At 36.7% G+C, this 20109-nt stretch overlaps 1 protein-coding gene and 1 long non-coding RNA gene across 2 annotated transcripts in view; both read right to left on the reverse strand.

The window, feature by feature from the left end:
- The window catches only part of LOC147567830 (uncharacterized), a 155892-nt gene that overhangs the window by 37359 nt on the left and 98424 nt on the right, over nt 1-20109 (reverse strand). The gene's annotated exons all lie outside the window — the stretch shown is intronic.
- LOC147567831 (dof zinc finger protein DOF2.4-like) lies at nt 15163-17068 on the reverse strand. Its single transcript, XM_086654362.1, has 2 exons — nt 16790-17068; nt 15163-16601 (listed from the first exon to the last, which is right to left on the reverse strand). The coding sequence occupies exons 1-2, from the start codon at nt 16838-16840 to the stop codon at nt 15513-15515; spliced, it is 1140 nt and encodes a 379-aa protein (XP_086510488.1). The 5' UTR covers nt 16841-17068; the 3' UTR covers nt 15163-15512.

Consider the following 20109-nt stretch of genomic DNA (forward strand, 5'->3'; position numbering starts at 1 on the left):
GACGAAGAACATGCATAACATTCGCCAAAACTGAAACACATGCATGAACATACTTAAGCATACCACTAAAGTCATATCAAATCTACCCAAAAAAATTTCAAATTTGATCGAATTATTGAACCCTCTTGTCTTTTGAAACCCTATGGTCATGGCTAAAAGTCATACCCCATCCCCAAACTTAAAACTAACATTGTCCTCAATGTTTCAACCATATACTCACCAAAAAGATAAGACATATTAATTTAAAGAGAAGAATGGAAAGATATTACCATAGCCGGAGGAGATAAGAGATACTACTACCGAGACTCGTGTATGAACAGGTTCCAAGTTGATGTCGAGCTCGTCACCATCCCCAAACTTGGAACAAACTATGCCTCAGAAGCAAAACAAGTAAGAAATGCTCCTATGATCAACAAGAGATATGAGAATGAAGCACATAAGATCATGACCATAAAAATGACCACTAACGCGGGTAAACACGATTGCATTGAACTATGCAATTAGCCGTTGATTCTCTTGCTTTCGCAAGAGCACGAGTTCTGTCTCGTGGAGGGTTTCCAGAGATGATACCCACAAACATCAAGATCCATCTCAATCAGTCAAAGATCATACAATAAGAGACGGAAATTTTGGGGGTCAACCCAAAGAAAGCTATATGCCGGTGCTAATCGTCTCACAAAAAGATAAAGAATACGAAGTGCATATGGGACGATACAAGAAAACAAGCCATCCCCAAACTTAGTGGGTGCACAGTCCACTAAGTAGGTATAAATAGAAGGAACGACAACAAAGAAATCATCAAAAGGATCGACATACATGTGAGGAGTCAAAATATCAGTCGAAGGCAAAAAATCATCTGGAAGCTTAGTGGACAAAATATCCACTATGTCCACAGACGTCTTTGGAAAGACGTCTGAAATGTCCGCAAAGGGGTCAACAACCGAGTTTGAGATCATGTGGAAAGTCGAACTAGACTCTAAGGGTAAGGTAGTATGCTCGGGGACCAAGTCAAGGTCCATGGTTTCCTTAGGTAAATAGTCTGACAAACTATCCAACATGTCTCTAACTACTACGTCAGCAATATCCTCAAAGACATCTGGAGCCTCACAGTCAGTTATAATAACAGGCCTTCCTAGAATTGCATCTAACACTGACTCCTTACAAGTGTCAAAAATCGGATAGTTCATAATCATGTCATCCTCAAACTTGCTCGTAGAGCCATCACCCTGAACATCAACGTCTAATGTAGTCCTATCATGGTGAGACGACACTGGTGGAGGAAACAAGACAACAAGGCCATCAGACCGTTCAGGCTCTAAGGTACTATCAGTAAATTCATCGACATTTAACTTAGTACTAGGGTTAGACGTATTACCCTCGTCATCGTACCTAGTACGTACCCTCTTGAGTTTGGGCCGGTGAAACCCCTTCCTCGTCGACGAATAACTGTGACTTAAGCATCTTTACTTGTTGAGTCAATGACTCAATCTCCTGCGTCGTTTGAGTCGCAAATTGTGACATCATCTCTCTAAGACGACTCGTGGACTCTTCAAGAGTCTCCTCATAATAAGGCTCAGTAGTGTAATTCAATGAAGACTCTTGATCATAACTCCCATCGTACATATTAGGATCATACCTGCCTCTAAAATCATTGGTCTCTAAATAGTGTGAACTATAAGGTCTCTCATACATATTCGGTGTCAGACCATATCCATCACTAATTTGACCATCTCTATACATTTGTCGGTATTCTCCTAATGTCATACGAGATCGATCAGGTTCTGGTCTACTCCACTCACTAATCGGACCGTTTCTAGACATTCGTTGATAATACCCAAATGTCATACCAGGTCGGTCAGGCTCGTTTCTACTCATCTGCTGGTATTCCCCGATGGTCATACCAGGTCGGGTAGTGATGGAACTCCTAAGATCAAGGTCATCATCATCATCAACATGGAATGGCCAACCGTTAGAATAACGTGCCATGATCTCACAATGCTCAAGGAACTAACAAACAAGTTATCAATGTAAATCAAAACTTATCCAACCAATCACACACAAGTAAGAAAGAAAGAGATAGAATACGATACTAGCGAATGCTCCTCTCGTTTCGTTCTTCCTTCCGATTCCTTTCTGATTCTTTTGTTCCCCTTCGCTCCTATGTTCCTGTTTTTGGGCTTTTCTCTTAAAGTGGTACCTGAAAAAAAAAAAGATTAGAAACTACGAAAATAAACAAAAACGTCTAAGTTAACAAATAACACTAAACTAATGAACAAAACGAACAAACAATATCCGAACTACTAAACCTATCCCCGGCAGCGGCGCCAAAAACTTGATGGGCCTGAAAGGTCGCCACCCGCAAGTATACGGGCGTCAAGTAATAACCCGGTAAGACCGGGATCGATCCACGAAGATAGGAAGGTAATAAGAATATCGAGAAAGTCTAGCCCACAGGTCTAGGTGTCAACCACTAACTCAGACTAAAATGAAAAGATGATAATTGGGATTTTGATTGATTTATAATAAATAAACAAATAAAACGATCTAATCTAAAAGTGAGAGGTGAGAGAGATTCGGGAAAAATGGTCGAGCAAGAATAAAGTGAGGATACTTCGATCCACAAAATCGATAGTGACTATTACTAATAATCAATAAGCGTGAAAAGTTAGTTAACTTCACCCATTTACTTGGATTGGTCAACGAACTCTTTGTATAACTCAGATTCTAGTCCATGAACGGTCTAAAAACCCGGAAGATTTTATCATTAAAAGCATTAAAATTCATTTGTCACATCAAAACATGTTTCACGAGTATCCGAATACAAAAGCTAGCTAGACATGGTGGAACAAATAATAAAAGTAAGAAGATAAAGTAAGACAAAATTAAGATTGAAATCCCCCTTTTTCGATGATTGCGCAAGGCTAGGATCGTCGGAATAAATGGTTCATTAAGTGCTGCTGATCTCCCCCTAGCAATATCCAGATTTCCCCTTAATAATGCAGATTAGGTGTCCCCTCGGTGAAAACAGGGTTCCCTTTAGTAACAGAGTTGTCTTCTTCCTCATAAGCAACAACCACCATGAAAACTTCACTTAAGCTTTCTCTCTCTATAAAATCAACACCAAAGCACAAATAGAACTCAAAGGAAGCAAGGCAATGATGAATCAAGTAAAACCCCTAAACTTTCCGGCCAAAATTGTGGCCGGAACAACTCTAAATCAATCCGGCTAGATGTAGCTTTTCCGGTCAAAACAGTGCATGATTTAGTCGTTAGAAGGTCCGGCCGAGCTATGCTTCAATGGAGCACTCGGTTTCCCGAGCTGCTACTCCTGTGTAGGTCCCGAGCTGATTCAATGAAGCCCGAGCTGCTTCTTCCGGCGAGGTTTCCTTGCTGTCCCGAGTTTCCAACCGAGCCGGACCGAGCTCCTCCTTGATGAACCCGAGCTGCTATGGTATTTCGTCCCTTCTCGTGCCGGCCAAAGCTTTGGCCGGTTTAGCTTTCCGGCCGAGCTTTGGCCGGTTTAGCTTTCCGGCCGAGCTTTGGCCGGAATCCTTCACCGTCTTTTCTCTCTCTCTCTAAACTCCTCTAAACCCTAGCTCCCCTTCAGAAGATGACCTGATTTTTGCTTTTTATTTTCCCTCTTTTCTTTTCTATAGGCAGCCCAAAGACTAAAACTCTCTAAAATTTCAAGTCACTTGGTGGGGTGCCTACAAGTTTCTTCATTTGTCTCTTTTCTTTCAACTCTTGGGCCTTTGGGCTTTGGATTTTGGGCTCTATTAAGTAACCAAGGGGTGCTTGCATAATTGTTTCTACTTCTTCTAATTTTCAGAAAAGACAAAAATGTCCCTCGACTTCTTTCCTCCGTAACTTCTCCGTCCCAACTCCGATTCGACTTCCGTCTTCACCGCCGGACTCACCATCGACTCCACTTTCCATTGAACCTCTGATTTCACCAAAATGACCAAAATATCCCTGGTGCTATTTTCCTCCGATTTCGTCTGCATGAGATGAAAACGTGATGAATCGCTTCGTTTTATTCCAAATCAAACATCAAACTCCAAATAAGGTACCTACCAAGAAAAACACATAAATAGTTAGAAATAAAACTCGAAAAGAACTAACTCATCAAAGTTAAGTGATCCAAAGGTGGCATTTTAACGCCACATCAGCTGACCAATTTTCCGGCCGGCGACCTTTAAACCTAAAAAAAAAAAATTTCACCTCCCTCTTTCTCTCTCTAAACTCCGGCGAAGGGGGTTACCCTTCGCCGGAGGACCTTTAAGGTCTGCCTGAGCAGACCTTGATCTACTCGAGCAGATCTGGTTAGAGAGAGAGAGAGGGAGGTGAAAAAAAACATTTTTTTTTTGGAGAAAGAGAGAGAGGACAGATGAAAAATTTTTTTTTTTTTTTTTTTTTTTTAGGTTTAAAGGTCGCCGGCGACCGTCCCAGAGAAGATGATGAGTTGGCAGGTTTTAACGAGGTGGCAGAGAGAGAAAACATGTTGGAGGAGAGAGAAAATAAATGGAAGAGAGAGAGTAACGGTGTTATAACGGGAGGGAGCCATATGGGCATTTCTCGTAAAGTAGGGGGCTAGGCAGGAAGCTGGTCACAAAGTTGGGGGCCATTAGGGAAATAACCCTAAAAAAAATTGGGAGATTTAAATTAAATTTTAAGTGAAATGGTTACGAGAGAAATTAGGAAGATATGGGAGAGTGGGTTAGTTATTTTAGATCTCTCCCACGATTTTCTACTGTAAAGTTGGTAGTTTCTAAGATGTAATCCGTGGGAGAGAAAAATAGGGAGAGAAATATGTGGGTAGTTATTTTAACCAATTTTGACTGATTACATAGATACCCTTCTTTTTTAGTGTATTTACATAAAAAGATTTTATATTATCCGTCGGATGTGTTCCCAACTAAATCTCTAAAATAAAATGGACGGCCAGACTTATCCTCTGGATAACCGACTGATCTGTTTTAATATAATAGATAAAAAATCTTTGGAAAATCATAAAGATCAGAAACAAAATCTAATTCGATCATAAAGTATTTACAAATATGAAAATTAGTTACCATCAATCTTTTCAAAATCAGACCTCCCAAATATTTTTCAGAACTTAAATTATCTTTGAAACAAACTTCTTAATAAAGATAATCCAAAAAAAATTGAAACGATTTCCTACAAGATCTGTTTAAAAAAAAAAATCAGAAATAACAACTACCCAAAATTAAGGGATTCAAATCTCTTTAAAAATTAAGGGATTCAAATCTCTTTAAAGAAAATAAAGACTACCAACAAACGAGGGATTTAAACTAACGGTATCTCCTGATATTTATGTTAAATAAAAAATTTACACAAAACTAACTGATGAATGAAATTACTTTAAACATCTCATGAATCCAAACAAACAGACGCTCTGATACCACTTGATGGATATTTCACTACTCATCCATATAAATTATGAATAACACAAATAATGAAAGAGATCTCTATTTGATGAATTAAAGAGATGTAAAAGGTTGTAGGTACTTACCCGAATCCATAACTTCAAGATACAGTAGATATCAGTGTTACCCTTTAGATTTGGAAAAAATCTTCCTAACTTTTGGACAAGATCTTCTAAACCTTGAGAATGGACGTTGTTTTTTATTTCTCAAAAATGGGGTTGGGAAATCACATCTCTCTTCCCTAGTTTAGGGATTTGCCCTGAATAAAATGGGAACTGCCTAAGTGTTTACTAGCAGTTACCAAAGTAATTATTAAAGAGCCCATTATTCTTTGATAATTACTTTTGAGGGCTCTACACATGACATATTGATAATATGCTCCCCACACTTCAAACTGATATTTTATGGTCCATAGTGTATAAATCAACTAGATCACCTTTTGGGACCCTTAAGTGAAATAACGTGTATTATATAACTAATACATATATTAGTCCACATCAGTCATTAGTATTAAAATACTAACATTGAGTTCATATTTTGAATCTAAGCTTGATGAGATTTAGTTAATTGATAGTTTGGGACCTTCTTACTTGTGGTTTTTTGTGATTATATCTTTCAACATCAAACAACAAATATTTGTTGTATATCAGTGTGAGATTCGGCACTGAATCAAAAGGGAGTTATTATTGTTCTCGGTTTGTTGACATAATATTTGGTTATGAACTCCAAATCTTAGTTTCAAGGTTTTAATAGCTTTATAATCGTGTTCCTCTCCTCTCTCTTAATGTCCTGCCAATTCTCTAACATCCAGCAATATCTTACCTTTGTCGTTGGACGTAGAAGGCCTAAAGATGTTTTTTCCCTCAACCATACTCCCACTTAACCTAGATGACTGCGGGGAAAGGAAAATGAAGGTTTGGGAGGATATCCAGTTTTCCGGGCTACAGTTGCCGAAGACCTAAACTCATTTAGTTCAGTAAAAGTGGAGTATTTTAGTCTAATTTGACCTTGGTATATTTTAGTCTAAGCTAAGTTGCACTGAATTGCATTTTAGGACGCGTTAATTTGCACACGTCCGTAATTGCATGCTGACGATTAGCACATGCTAATTTACACTTCAACGGAAACTAACTAACTGCATTGTGGCGCATTAAGCCTGCAGATTAGACGCTGCGGTGGAAACGTGAAAGCCCATTCAGCAATAAGTTATTTTTGCTTGAATTAGGGAAAAAATGTCATATTGTTACTAGTAGATGAAAATAGCTTTTCTAATTTCTTGCAAGTTGTTTCTTTTCTGTAAATTTTAAGATGATACTACTCAAAGCCTGGCCTCCCAACAACGTCTTATGCGCGTCACTGGCCTCTTCCCGATGTGAGTTTTTGTTAAGTCTCTTGGGGTTTGCCCGTCTGAACCCCTCCATTAAGTTCATTGATCTATAAACATGTGCTATCGGGAATGCGTAAGGTATCTACGGATACGCGAGCTCAACCTTTTTCTCTCCCTCATTTTAGACTCTCTCTCTCCCTCCCTCCCTCGCTTTCTTCTTTAGGATCCATAGACATACTTTATTCGTACGACAGTCTATCAGAAACACAATCTATAAGCTATTCAATCTAGATTACTAAATTCAAATCTTTTTCCAGCCATAAAATTCATTTAAAGCGCTTTTCTGAATGGCACTAATCCAGGGTTTACTATAACTTCAAAATTATCTATGCCTATTAAAGGGTTGATGTACATAACCAAAGAGAAGTGTTATTTGAGCCAAAAAAAAAATGGCCTGACCACAGTCTGAAAGCATATATGGCTGGCTCCCGTTAGTTCTAGACATGGAGAGAAAAACGCCTGGACCAATGAGAGTCGGCCACATTAATTTTCGGGCTTTGCTCGACTCCTACTTTTGGGCCATACAGCATCAAAGGAACCAAAATGCTACATGAACGCTTAAAATGTTCTTCCCAAAAAAGGCTAGGTTGTGGACAAATTTTTAGCATTAATTGCACAATTAAATCTTAATGGACCTAAATCAAAGCTTTAATCTAGTCATAATCACCTTTTTGACTGAAAATTATTTTGTGACTGTATATATTGAGGAGATGACATATTAAAAAGAAGAAAAACCAAAGCTGAATTTGGATTGTAGAATAATTGGCCACGAGTTCCCATGGGATTTTTCTTTTGAAGATGGACCATAAGTTCTTGAACCCCATATATCATCCTACTTTAACCTTTTAAAGCACAATCTCTTCTTTATATGATTGGTCAAATACTCAAATGACTCTTTCTCTAACTTTCTCCTATTATAGAAACATGTAGAAGAATTTCATGGTTACGAATTTGGAGATGTAGACGTTGTCACATTGTTTTTTTCTCATTAAAGAAACCAGTCAAACTTAAAAGATGTAGATATTGAGAATTGTCACTCAAGAGTGAAAGAACTCATTCCAGTAATTAATACTCCCTTCGTCCCATTTTGTTTGTAGTTTTGAGGAATTCAATTTATTAAAGAGACCATTTATTGTTGACAAATAAAAACATTTTCTTAAATTACTCTTGTGAGGGGTTGAAATCGCGGGTCAAGAAGCCAGCGGGACCGGGTCGTTGACCAGAAGTCAGACCTTCACTTTGTAATATACTTATGGGCACCGACGACGTCTTTGGACCTAATCTTTGGCAAGAAATGAAAGACATGTGACCGTAAGATCTTTGGGAACACCGGGATGGGGTCGGCCAGAGGGGCTCCGACGTTCAAGTTAGTAAGCTTACAAGAAAAATAATGGACACGTGAATGATATCCCTAGAATGTTATCGTTGAGGGGATGGTCGGAGTAGCGGCTCGTAGAGTGGCCGGAACTCGATCTCTACGGATCAGACTAACTTGGTTGGAGTGATAATAAGACGGCCTATGAGGTATATTCTTGAATAAAGTAGCCCTGGTGAGATTTGTCATGTACAGGAGTATGTACCGTAAATAAAGTGGGAAACTCTAGGGGGTTGGCCTTGGATCCCCTGTAGATAATCACGTGGGTGATGTAGAAAAGGTATTACCTTTCTATAGGAGAGTTAAAGTTAGCAAACTCTTGATAGTAGACGCCCTTCTAGAGAGATAAAGGGTGATTTGTTGTTTGGACCCCCAATCTAATAATCGACTTGCTGTTAGGACTCACTTTTTCCAGTATTGCACTTTGGACTCCCTTTTGATGGAATCACTTGGGAATATTCCGTCTCTAAAGTTATACTTTAACCACTTCTCAGTTTACCCTTATTTGACCCCTTAGTTTATTTCACTCGGTCTTCTTGAATTTCACTTTTAACAAAGAAGCTGAATCTTCTCCTCTATCCATTTAAAGACACAAGCTCATCTTCTATTTTCCTCTTCACAAAGGATTATTGTTTAATTTCTTATATATTGTTATAAGAACTTCAATCCTGATCTTCTAATTAATGAAATTCTAATGCATACTAGTTTCCTAGTTGACTTTGAGAAATCTCAAACTTTTTCAAAGAGAATCTTGAAATCATAGTTCAAATATCCTTCTGCAACTAAAAAAAATTAAAACCCGCTTCTTAATTTACTTCATCTTCGGGTTTATCTCAACTTCTGATTTTGTCACCAAAATTTGGAAACCCACGATCAATCATCTACGGATCACCCTTAATAAAACTAAAAATACCATTGTTTGAAGCAATCGAAATGTCCAGTTAGTACTAAAAAAAGGGCATGAAATTAACAGAGTAATTGTTGTTGCATCAATTTCAGACCCCACCAAATTAATTTTTTAAACATGAGAGTTGTAGTTTTAATTCACCTTCTTTTAAGTAGAGAAATCACAAGATAGTCACCGGTCATCCATGGAAATTAAAAAAAAAAATGGATGTGAGGGTAGATTGGTTTGTCGTCTTTGTTGAGTAAGCAGAGTTTACTGTCTTCTCTCTCTAGATCTATCTGGTAGCACTAAGAATGGGTATCTAGTCATTTTTTAGGGATTAATTGGTTTAAGTCCAAATCTATTATCTAACAGTGATGCACAAGCCAGTAAACTTAGAAAAGAAAATTCAACATAAGTTTATTATCTAATTTGGGTGATTGCGTGATTAGGGTTTACGAGGGAGAAGATGAGTCAAAAGATAGAAAATGAAGATGAGTTAAATAAACTAGGGGGTCAAAAGTGCAATATTAATTATATAAGGGTAAACTGGGAATTGGTTAGAGTATAACTTTAGCGACGAAATATTCTCGAGTGATTTCGTCAAAAGGGAGTTCAAAGTGCAACATTGGAAAAAGGAAGTCCAAACAACAAGTCAATTATACGAAAGGGGTCCAAACAGCAAATCTCCCCAGAAATAAAGTAGGTGCACCCTTGATAAAGTAGACGACCTTCTGGGGAGATAAAGTAGGCAAACCCTTGATAAAGTGGTTATCAGGAAGGAGAAAATAGATGCTTGCTTCCTCTAGGTAAGGTCATGTACTTTTTTTTTTTTTTTTTGGAAGTCGACTACAATCTACGTATGTCGTTACATTTGGCATTGATACATCAAAGATGTGATACGCTCAATAACTGCCCACTCAAACTGAAACGAGACCGGGCCTATAGCCCAACAAGACAATGGTAAGGTCATGTACTATATGGGTGTAAAACCGTAATTGTACTTGGATGAGAGAGAGAGAGAGAGAGCAGGGTTATGTGAGAGAGTGGAACTATATGAGAGAAAAAGTAAGTTTTAAGTTGATTGCCCGAGAATTGGATGTCATAGTCGATAACCAGATGTATTCGGTGATAATTCGTTTGTTTGTAGATGATCAAATGTTGTTGTCGATCATTAGATCATCTGTATCATCTTCTTCTCAGTCATTTTATAGTGTTTTGGATCGAAGGTCACTTGACAATGAGTTGTCATCTTTAAGGCGGTAACGCATGGAACTGTCACCATAAATACAAATATCGTAACCCCCTCTAAACGGGTATATTCGTGATATTCTCGCTTTGTCATCTTGAATGACAGTAACGCCTCTTTAATGGATATACGGAGGGAGGTTTGCCCCAAGAGGCGACGACCGACCTCTTTATCCAAGGTTGGATTCTTCCGTGAGTGCTTGCGCATTTTACTTATGTTTTGGGTAAGACAGATGGGTCGGTCCCATTTGCCTTTTACTTCATAGACTTGGTCATCCCTAGGCCCATTAATTGTGGATTTTAGGGGCGCTCTTGATGACGGATTTTGGCTCATACAACCCTCATTTAACTTAGAGTATTTCATTAAATATAAATGGGTTGAAGTGTGGAACCATATAGATCCCTTTGTTAGTATTGAAACTAAAGGATAGTTGTGGAAGTGTCAACATTTTAATATTGAAATTAATGTTATAAAAGGAAAGTGAACAAACATTTTGGGACATCCATAAAAGGAATAACAGCCAAACAAAATAGGACGGAGGGAGTACATGGTTTAGTTATTAAGTAGTAACAAATGAGCCGATGGTCCAATCTTCTGCATTCCCTTCTCAAGTCCGTAAAGTCTGGTTGTAGCAACAGTAGTTTATTCAGGATTTACGCAGTATGATTTATAAACACTAAATAAAGTTTATAAATTGTAGATAAATTTTATGTCAATAGTTTAGCCCTGAGCAGAAGAAAACCTTCTTGGACAATATATATATCAACATTTCATGTCGATCTGTTCGGATCGATCTTTGAAAGAAAATAGTCATGAACATACTCCATCCTAATAATGTATCTAAAACATTCGATGTAATGTAAGATGTACTCAATGTAATGTTAAGAATATTTTATTGAAGTAGTAACCCCATCAAACAATTTTTTATGTTAAGAGAATTTCCAATGCAACACTCAATCTTAGAAACTCTAAGTCCCACACAGGATTTTTAGAGTTTTTCCTTAAAAACAATCTACAATGCAAAACTCAATTCAGATCTCTAAGATGATGTGGTGATAAATGGAGATATCTCAAGATGTTATGCGACATTTGCCGCTATATTAGATATATATACATATCTCTATTTTAAACATAGTTTTTCCCTAGCTTAGTTGGTGAAGTGATTATGTTTTAACCTTGAGGTCAAAGGATCGAGCCCCACACACAACATTCTTTTTTTCTAGAAATTTTCTACTACTTACACTTTTTTTTCTAAAATGTCTACTATTTGAAATTATTGTTTGGTTTAAGATGACTACTTATTAAAAATACATTATAGGTCATGCTTGGCTTAAAATTGGTTCTTATTAATTGAATAACTCAATTTTGACCTCCTCAAAGTGACCAACTAAATAAAATGGCCTCGTAGAGATGATGAGTTTTCTAAACGTCCCCCTTAATTTTGATTTTGTCTGATTTTTCGGTGACTTGTATTTTGAATTTTAAAATTGTCTTTTTTAGACTTTTGCTATGGTAAACATGTTATTAGAAAGAAAACTTAATCTTCATCTTTTCTTCAATTACGATCACTTCCTCTTCATCATCTAGCATCGTTCTTCTTAATCTTCACCATTATCTCTTCATCCCTTCCTTTGTTTTGTATTTCAGTATATTTTGGGAATCCAGTTGGAGGAAAGATTTTTGATCCATATTGAGAAAATTAGAGATTGATTGTTATACATCAAAATTACCACGGAATATCTAAACTATAAATAAAATTTTGTTAAGAATTTGCTTTTCGATCCTAGCTTGATCGCGTACTGTGGAATTCTTTCATTACCTATAACAAAGAGGTGCCCCCACTTATAAAAGTTTCTGGCTTCGCCACTGAAAATAGTAGTGGCATGAGGAGGTCGTCGACCATTTGCCAGTCCTTATCTCTCTATAATTGATAGAAACCAATAAAGAACAATAAGAATGATAAAACTTTTGGGTGGTTTGCTACCAAACCCTTCACATATATTTATATTGAGTTTGTTTACAAGATAGATAATTAGTTTACATATTTAATGGGTGAAAATAAAGAAAGAATATATATGAACAAGGAAGGGAATATTTGACATAATCTTGAGACTTGAGGATCAAGTTAACCCGGCTCCACCGATTTCGTGGGGTCATCGGGCTCACCATTATTAGTAATGCTCAGAGGGAGAAAAATATGGTGGTGGGTGAAGATGGTGTTATAGAGACAAAGATGGTAGTTTAGGTGGATGAATGTGGGAGCAGAGGGAAATTAGAGGGAGGCGGAGATTGACAGTCGACCTCTCACTTTCGTTACCGACAATCTTAAGCCAAAGCGAAGTCACACTAGAGATTGTCGACGACCTTCCCCTTATATCGTCTCCTATTTCTTTTTAAGGCAAAAAATCAAAGAAAATACATAACGGTAAAACTGGGAAGTGAAAAACAAAAACTCAATTAAATCCTAATGAAAATATCCCTTGGAGGGGCAAACTTCTAGTTCGATATAAAGGATGTCAAATTTTGTAACTGGTCAGAAACTGGGGCTAAAATGAAATTAACACTTTTTATGTGCTATTGAAGCATCACAAATCAGCTGGGGGAAATGGGAAGGAGGTAGGTGGTGGAGAATCTAAAGTATCTATGATTGGAGAACACGTGGGAGAACGTGAAGGATACTGTGGGACTGAGTATACAGTGTATACTAAAACTCATGATATAGAATAGAGAGAGAATCTAATTTCCCTTTTCTCCTCTCCGTTTATGTTTTCCCTAATTTTGGATGAAAGAGAGATTATATCTGCTTGTATAATAGACAGAGAGATTGTTTTTAGAGAGAGAGAAAATGGTAACAAACCCCCAAAGACGTCTTCATCACAAAAGCAAAAGCCACCACCAGAAGCACCTTGAAACAGATAGGTGTATAGAGATAGAGAGAGAGAGAGAGAGAGTAGAAGGTATTCTCTCTCTCTCTCTCACGCGCGCATATCCAAGTAGGGTCTGAAAAACTGACAAAACACAAGAAGAGCATGGACTTCCGAGCCCTAAGGGTGCTTCTTCTCTTCTTTCCTTGTTTGCCCATGGCTGCTGATTTTGCTGTTTCAGTTTCGTATACCCAGTTATACATATATATATTAAATCTATCCTAACTCACTTCTTTAACTAATTACTATATTAATTTACATGATGATTTTCTCCCTTTCTCTCTCTATATATATATCTTTAATTTCTTTCTGTATTCTAGATGCTGCCGCTTTCATCCACAATCTTTGGGGATCCCTCAAACCAAATCAATTTGTACTGTTCGAGAACATGCAGCTTCTATATAACTGACCGGAGAAGTAGCATATACAGATTTAGAGAGAGAGAGAGAGAGAGAGAGAGAGAGAGAGAGAGAGAGAGAGAGAGAGAGAGAGAGAGAATTAATGGTCAAGAGAGACAGAGAGAAAAGGATTGCAAGCTAGCCCTAGTTTATTATTGATTGCTAACTACTAGTATTAGTTTCTTTTTACTAGCCCAGATGACCAGAACACAAATAAGCATAAAGCTAGGACACAGTCTTCTAGGTCTTTGTAAAAGCAAATCCAAATCTAGATACTTTCTCTTTTTATATTGTAGTAAACAGATTAGCGGGTAAGTTTGGGAATTAAGAAAAAGACACTGATTCATCAATATTAATTAGTTGAGAAATTTAAGGTATGAGATTTACTTCAATTATCAAAATAACTCAAAAACCTAGAAATTGTACAGTACTGGAGAAGAAGAAGGTTTTGGTAGTCACACATAGTCTTTTGATTCTACCTAGGTGAATGATGACTTGGGTCTTTGGTCATAATTATTTGAAGAATCCAATAAATCAGTTATTTTGGGATGTTGTGTTGGTGGGTCAGTTAGATTTGCATGGTTGTCAGTAGTATTTTTGGATTTTTTGTTTTGTTTTGAGATTGTTGGGTTGGGCCGTTGGGGAGAGTATTTTAGGTTTCATTAATAATGTCATAGAATAGATTGAAACAATAAGGGAAAGAAATCATTAATGATTCAAAAGGCAATAACTGAATAATGAGTTCCAAATCAGATGGAGTTACCTACTTAGCTTGTTTCTCTTTCATCGAGTTGAGTAAATTATTCAGAATTTGAGAAAAGGGATTCAGATATCTAAATGTTTTCTTTGGATTTATGTGTTTGTTTTTCTTTCTTCCAACTTCATCTCTAAATTCTGATTCTAATTCCTCTCAACTTATTTTTTCTTTCCAACTATGACTCCATAATCCATATGCACTTTTCTTTTTTTCCTTTTTTTTTTTTTTTTTGGAGAGAAAGAGTTTCAAGTTAGTAAAGGTGACAAAATGTTTCTTATATTCACTATGTAGAGCTTCTAAGTTAGCCAAGGTGGAGAAATGTTTGGTATGTTAATGTAGTGAAATAACTTTTTTTTTTATCGCGTATTCAAATTGTCAAGATCTGATATAGAAAACAGAGCATTTTTAAAGGTAAAACAGAGCATTTTGAAGGATGGAACAGAGCCACCACATTACGTAATTGACATAGTGAATGAAAGTAATTAACACACCATAAAAAAGTAATTTTGTATTAATTTGTAAGTTAGGCCTAATTTGTATTGATAGTGTATTCTTTAAATTCTAAATATCGAGATTTGGCACAGAAAACAGAGCACTGGATATTTAGAGTAAAAACAGAGCCCCCGCATCACGTCACTGACATCGTGAATAGACGTTATTAACCCCGCCATCAAATGGCTTTTCTAATTTATTTGTATGTTAGGATTAGTATGCAATGTCAATGTGTTCTAAGACAATGTAACATAAAACTAGAAAGCATTTATAAAATTCCAAGATGATCACTCATTACAGTGCTAAGGATCAATTCATAAACCTACTTCTTTACCCATAAACCCCATTGATTTGTAAATTAACATGTCCATCACATACACCAAAAGAGAAAAGAAAATAAACAGCAAATTTTTTAAAACAAAGAAGCCTAAAACTAGTTCTCTATGATCTTTGACTTCACTTTAAGGTGACCCATCGACTAATGTTTCTCCATTCATCTTCATAGACTCTCCAAGTTAAGATATCTGAGTTGATCAACTTTTAATTAAGCTAAAGTTATAGCATCAACCACCCTTCCAACCCCAAAGGACAGAAAAATTATAAGAGATGGGTGGTTGAGGAAGAGGTGAAACCAGAAAGATCTGTCCATGCATTACTACCACCCCAGTACTGATGATCACTTCCTTGGGTAGCATTGCTATTGTTCATACCCATAAGTTGTCTTGACAAGTTCAAGCCTGGTGCTTGATTATCTTCCATTTTCACAGAATCCAACTGACTGACAAGTGAACTCGAGGTGGGTGGCCTAGCTTGACCTTGACTGCTCATATTTGCACCACTAGATTGATCACCTTGGAATGAGTATAGTCCTGGTGATGGTTCTAAATTACCAGACAAGAAATTAGTAAAGTGCTGCATTGGTTGTAGTCTCCATTGTTCTCCCATTCCTGTAGATAAAATGTTACCACTTCCACCACCAACACCACCACTAGCACCACCTCCTGAAGTACTTCCCATATGATGAAAATTCATGTTCATACCAAGGCCACCGATCCCAAGTTGTCCGGATGGTGGTGGCTGAATCCCACTAAAACTTAAGCCCAAGTGACCAGAAGTAGAACCATAGGGATCAGTGAAGTTATGTAATGAACTCATGAAAGGTAGATGCGGGCGAAGTTGAGACTGAGGTGTCATATGACCTAGAGTATCAGAGGTTGTAAAACTAGTACTATTTGATGGAATAGAGCTACTAGCTGAACCATGACTTGTTTGTATCTGCTCACTTGTTCCGGGTGATTTTGATGAACTACTAGTTTTGCTACTTCTTTTGTTCCTCCTACAACCTCCACCTACCGGAACACTTCGTAGAGCTCCACCTCTAGTCCAATAACGTCGACAAGTCTTGCAAAAGTGACGAGGTTGAGTGAGACTGTAGTTGTTGAAATAGCAGAACTTTGTATTGGTAGAATCACATCTAGGGCATTTCAGTGCTTGCTCTGGCTGTGGTAGTTTAGCCTGCCGCGCTCGGTCAGCCATGGAGCCAGGCCTAATCGAACTTGAACTACCAGCAGCAGCAACACTACCACCACCGCCCATCGGAGGCTGTGATATTGGTGGTGGAAGTTGCTGATGATTGTTCTGAAGATGATTATCATTACCACTACCAGGTGGTGGGTGATTTGGTTGCTGTAAATATACAAAAGAACTTAAATTAAACATCAAGAAAAAGAGAAATAGAAATGAAATATCTGGTATATTCAAGAAGATCAAGAAAGAAGAAAAGGGTAGGAATATTTTAGCAAGATCTTTTTAATAATATGCTTTTATGAAGAAGAAGTTGAGAGTAAATTTTTTTTTTTTGAAGAAACCATTACCTGTTGCCAGTTGGGTGGATCTAGATAAGAAGGAAGAGATGTGAAAACCATGGTTTAAAATTTTTTGATGATCTTTAATTCTCTCTTTTATAAAGTTTTGATTAGGTTTTTCTTTCTTTTGGGTGTGGGGAGGAAGTATATGGTGAAGAATCAGTTCAACAAGGGAGAGTTGCAGAGAATGAAAGGAAGAGTGAGAGAGAGAGAAAGAAGGTGATAGGGAGATAAAGGAGAGGGTTTTATTTATTCTCTCTCTCTACTACTAATACTACTTTTCTTTTTGGGTTTGTATTTTATATTTCTAGGGTTTTGAGGGCCACGAAGTTCCTTCGCTGGTAAGCTACTTTAGTGATTCTTTGTTGCAGTGCTCCATAGCTGAAAAGAGGTTAGTGGCTCCTCCTTCTCATGCAGGGAATTAAAGTGAAGAAAGGTCTAGAGAGAGAAAGTAAGGGAGACATAGAGAGAGAAAGTAATACACTAAGCGCCAATTTAGGGAATACAAACTTGGCTAGGGAGCCTTAATTTGTTGCATGAAGAGTTTTCCACGCTTTAACTAAGATGACAAATCAACATTTTCTTGGCCTAAGATGGTTTTGACAAATAATTTTTTGGCCAAATTTTTATCAAGATGCATGTGAGAAGTTTGAAACAAGGAGATTCAAACTCTGGTCCCTCCATCCGAAATCAAGCATGTTACCATCCAATTCAAGAAGGCTTCACAAAACTTATATCAATGGTGGTTTAGATTATCCGAAAATTACTTATAGATCATTTGGAATATACCTCATTTTTTAGGTGAGAGTTTTCTACCTAGAGAACGATCTAATACAAAATCAACATTTAGATCATTTTCATATGTAAAATTAGAAGTTGGGTCTAGCCGTCTAGGTATTATTAGTCTATCAGTTTTTCAAAGTTTGACTTTGATCGGGACCGTTCACTTAGCATTTTGTTAAGAATCTTGTCAAAGATTCTTTGTACATTTAGCATTTCCCTTAGTCTATATACTAAGAAATAGTCTACTTCAACAAAAAAATTTAGTCATGTAAAAAGATAGTAGATATAAGTAAACTTCACCTGAGCAATTAAAACTCTCTTCATGGAATGTAAATGGCTGTATTGTTTCTTTAGCTCTCCATATAAATGTGAATAATATATTTCTTGCTATGGCTAGTATGGAATTTTGCCTTACCCTCCATCCCATTTATATAGAGGGTTCATCATTTATTAACTAATTACTTTCTTAGGGATCTTGAAATCCCAATGTTTTTAGATTTTGTTAAGGATTTTCTAGAATTTAAGAAGGCAAAGAAAAGATTTAACTAGAGATTCAGTTAAAAAATTCACTAAAAGATTTTCTTAATAAATGTCTATCACCTCAAAGATTTTCAAAGAAAATCTCTAGATAATTTAACACTTGTTACTCAATTCTTATATTTTGAAAAACTAAGAGAACATAAAGATTTTCAGGGATTAACTAAGGATCCTCTTTCAACAAAAAAAAAAAAAACTAAGGATCCTTCCATTTATAGGTATAGGAGGATATTTTATAAAAGATTTCCAATTTTGACAGTAAAAGTCTTGCTCTCTTCCTTATTGTACACATTCTAAAATGTCTGATTTGGAACAAAAGAATTATGTTTTTACATGGGTCCTTTGGAAACGTTCTGTATATTAAAACAACTCAGTCCGTTATGTGAGGTATAAGTCTGACTGTTTATTTTGTTGGGAATTTGATAGAGATCACATCCGACGGCCGATATAAAATCCTCTTTTCGTAATTCGAATCAAAACAAAAGAGTATTAGTGTCAATAATTAAGTTCTAACTTCTTGCAATTACCATTAGACTTTTATACCCTCATTTATATTAGATATTATCAGATATGCCAGCTTCTAACAAATTAACTGCAAGGCTATTGTTGGCATTTACTAGATACTTAACAATTATGGGAGGAGATCGTGGGAGGAAGATAAATTAGTCGGGAGAAAATCGGTTACAATCTAAACTACATAAACCAGTTCCCCTCACCCTCACACATATTTTTCTCCACTAAATATGATTTTATTTCTCTCTCCCTCTCTCCTCTCTCCTCTTCTCTACAACTTGTTCTATTAATTTGAAATTTGATGTATGAAGGTTACTATTATAATTGAAGTTGATAATTTGCAGGAAAAATTTCAGAATTTTACGGCGTTAGCCAAGAGGGATCTGTTGCGTCCATAAGACGCGGCAAAAACCTAGTGATAGAAAAATTCTGACAGATACCAAATTGTGATACTAAATAGGTAAGCGTTTACTTGATGAGTAACCCTGAGTTGAAAAATACTGATTAAATGTTCTAAATAAGTTAGATGGAAACAGGATCGGCCCTAGTGGTGGGATAACAACCCGAATACACTTAGGTCCGCCGAGTCTGTGGTGGACCGTGGGTACCTAATACCCGTGACGGGGAATCCTAGCCCGTCAGGCGGGTATTTAGGAATTAGATAATGTTAAAGTTGACTGACCAGGCTACCAGACCGATTAACCCAGCCGAATAAAGCCCGATAATTCGTATCCGAACAACCGAGCGATAAGTGTCTGAAGACTGATCTGATTGACAGACCGATACCGCCTACCCAGACCCGCGATACATGGTAAACCAGGGATGATGCAATGGTTGTTATAAGGAGGCGGTTAAGTATTAAATACCAAACATTGAATCAAAAACCCTATGTTTTTCAATCGCATCCAAAAACTTCTTTCTTCTTCTTTATGAACCCTAAGGTTATGAATATGTATAATGTTGAAACTGAGTTATTTTTCAGATTCTTATTTAATTTATTTATAGGTATATAGTTCAAACTTTATGTGTTTAATACTCACTTTCTCTTCATTTTTGTTCTATTTTATACTTTGATCAAACAAATCTTTTCATTCAATCTGTTTTATCAAGCAGATCTGACCACTCGATTTGTTTGATCAAACAGATCTGCCCACTTGATATGTTTGATCAAAAAAATCTGACCACTCGATCTCTTTGATCAAACAAATCTGACTATGGATTTATTTGATCGAAGTACCATGTCCATGTGATATGTTTGATTTGACTTTGATGGTTTGTTTTAAGGTAAAATCTCTTTCAACTTTATATTTTTTTTTATTATTATTCATAATACTTTGAACAAACATATCATTTCATGCAATATATTTGACCAAACAGATCTGTCTCTGCCATCTGTTTGATCATATATATATGATCATACATATATATATATATATGTGTATATATGTTCATGCAATTTTTTTATCAACTAGATCGGATATTAACGACTCTTTGGG

Source organism: Eschscholzia californica, unplaced genomic scaffold (genome assembly GCF_041429995.1).
Source record: "Eschscholzia californica isolate CP2 unplaced genomic scaffold, dmEscCali1.0.p SCAF_1, whole genome shotgun sequence".
Lineage (NCBI taxonomy): Eukaryota > Viridiplantae > Streptophyta > Magnoliopsida > Ranunculales > Papaveraceae > Eschscholzia > Eschscholzia californica.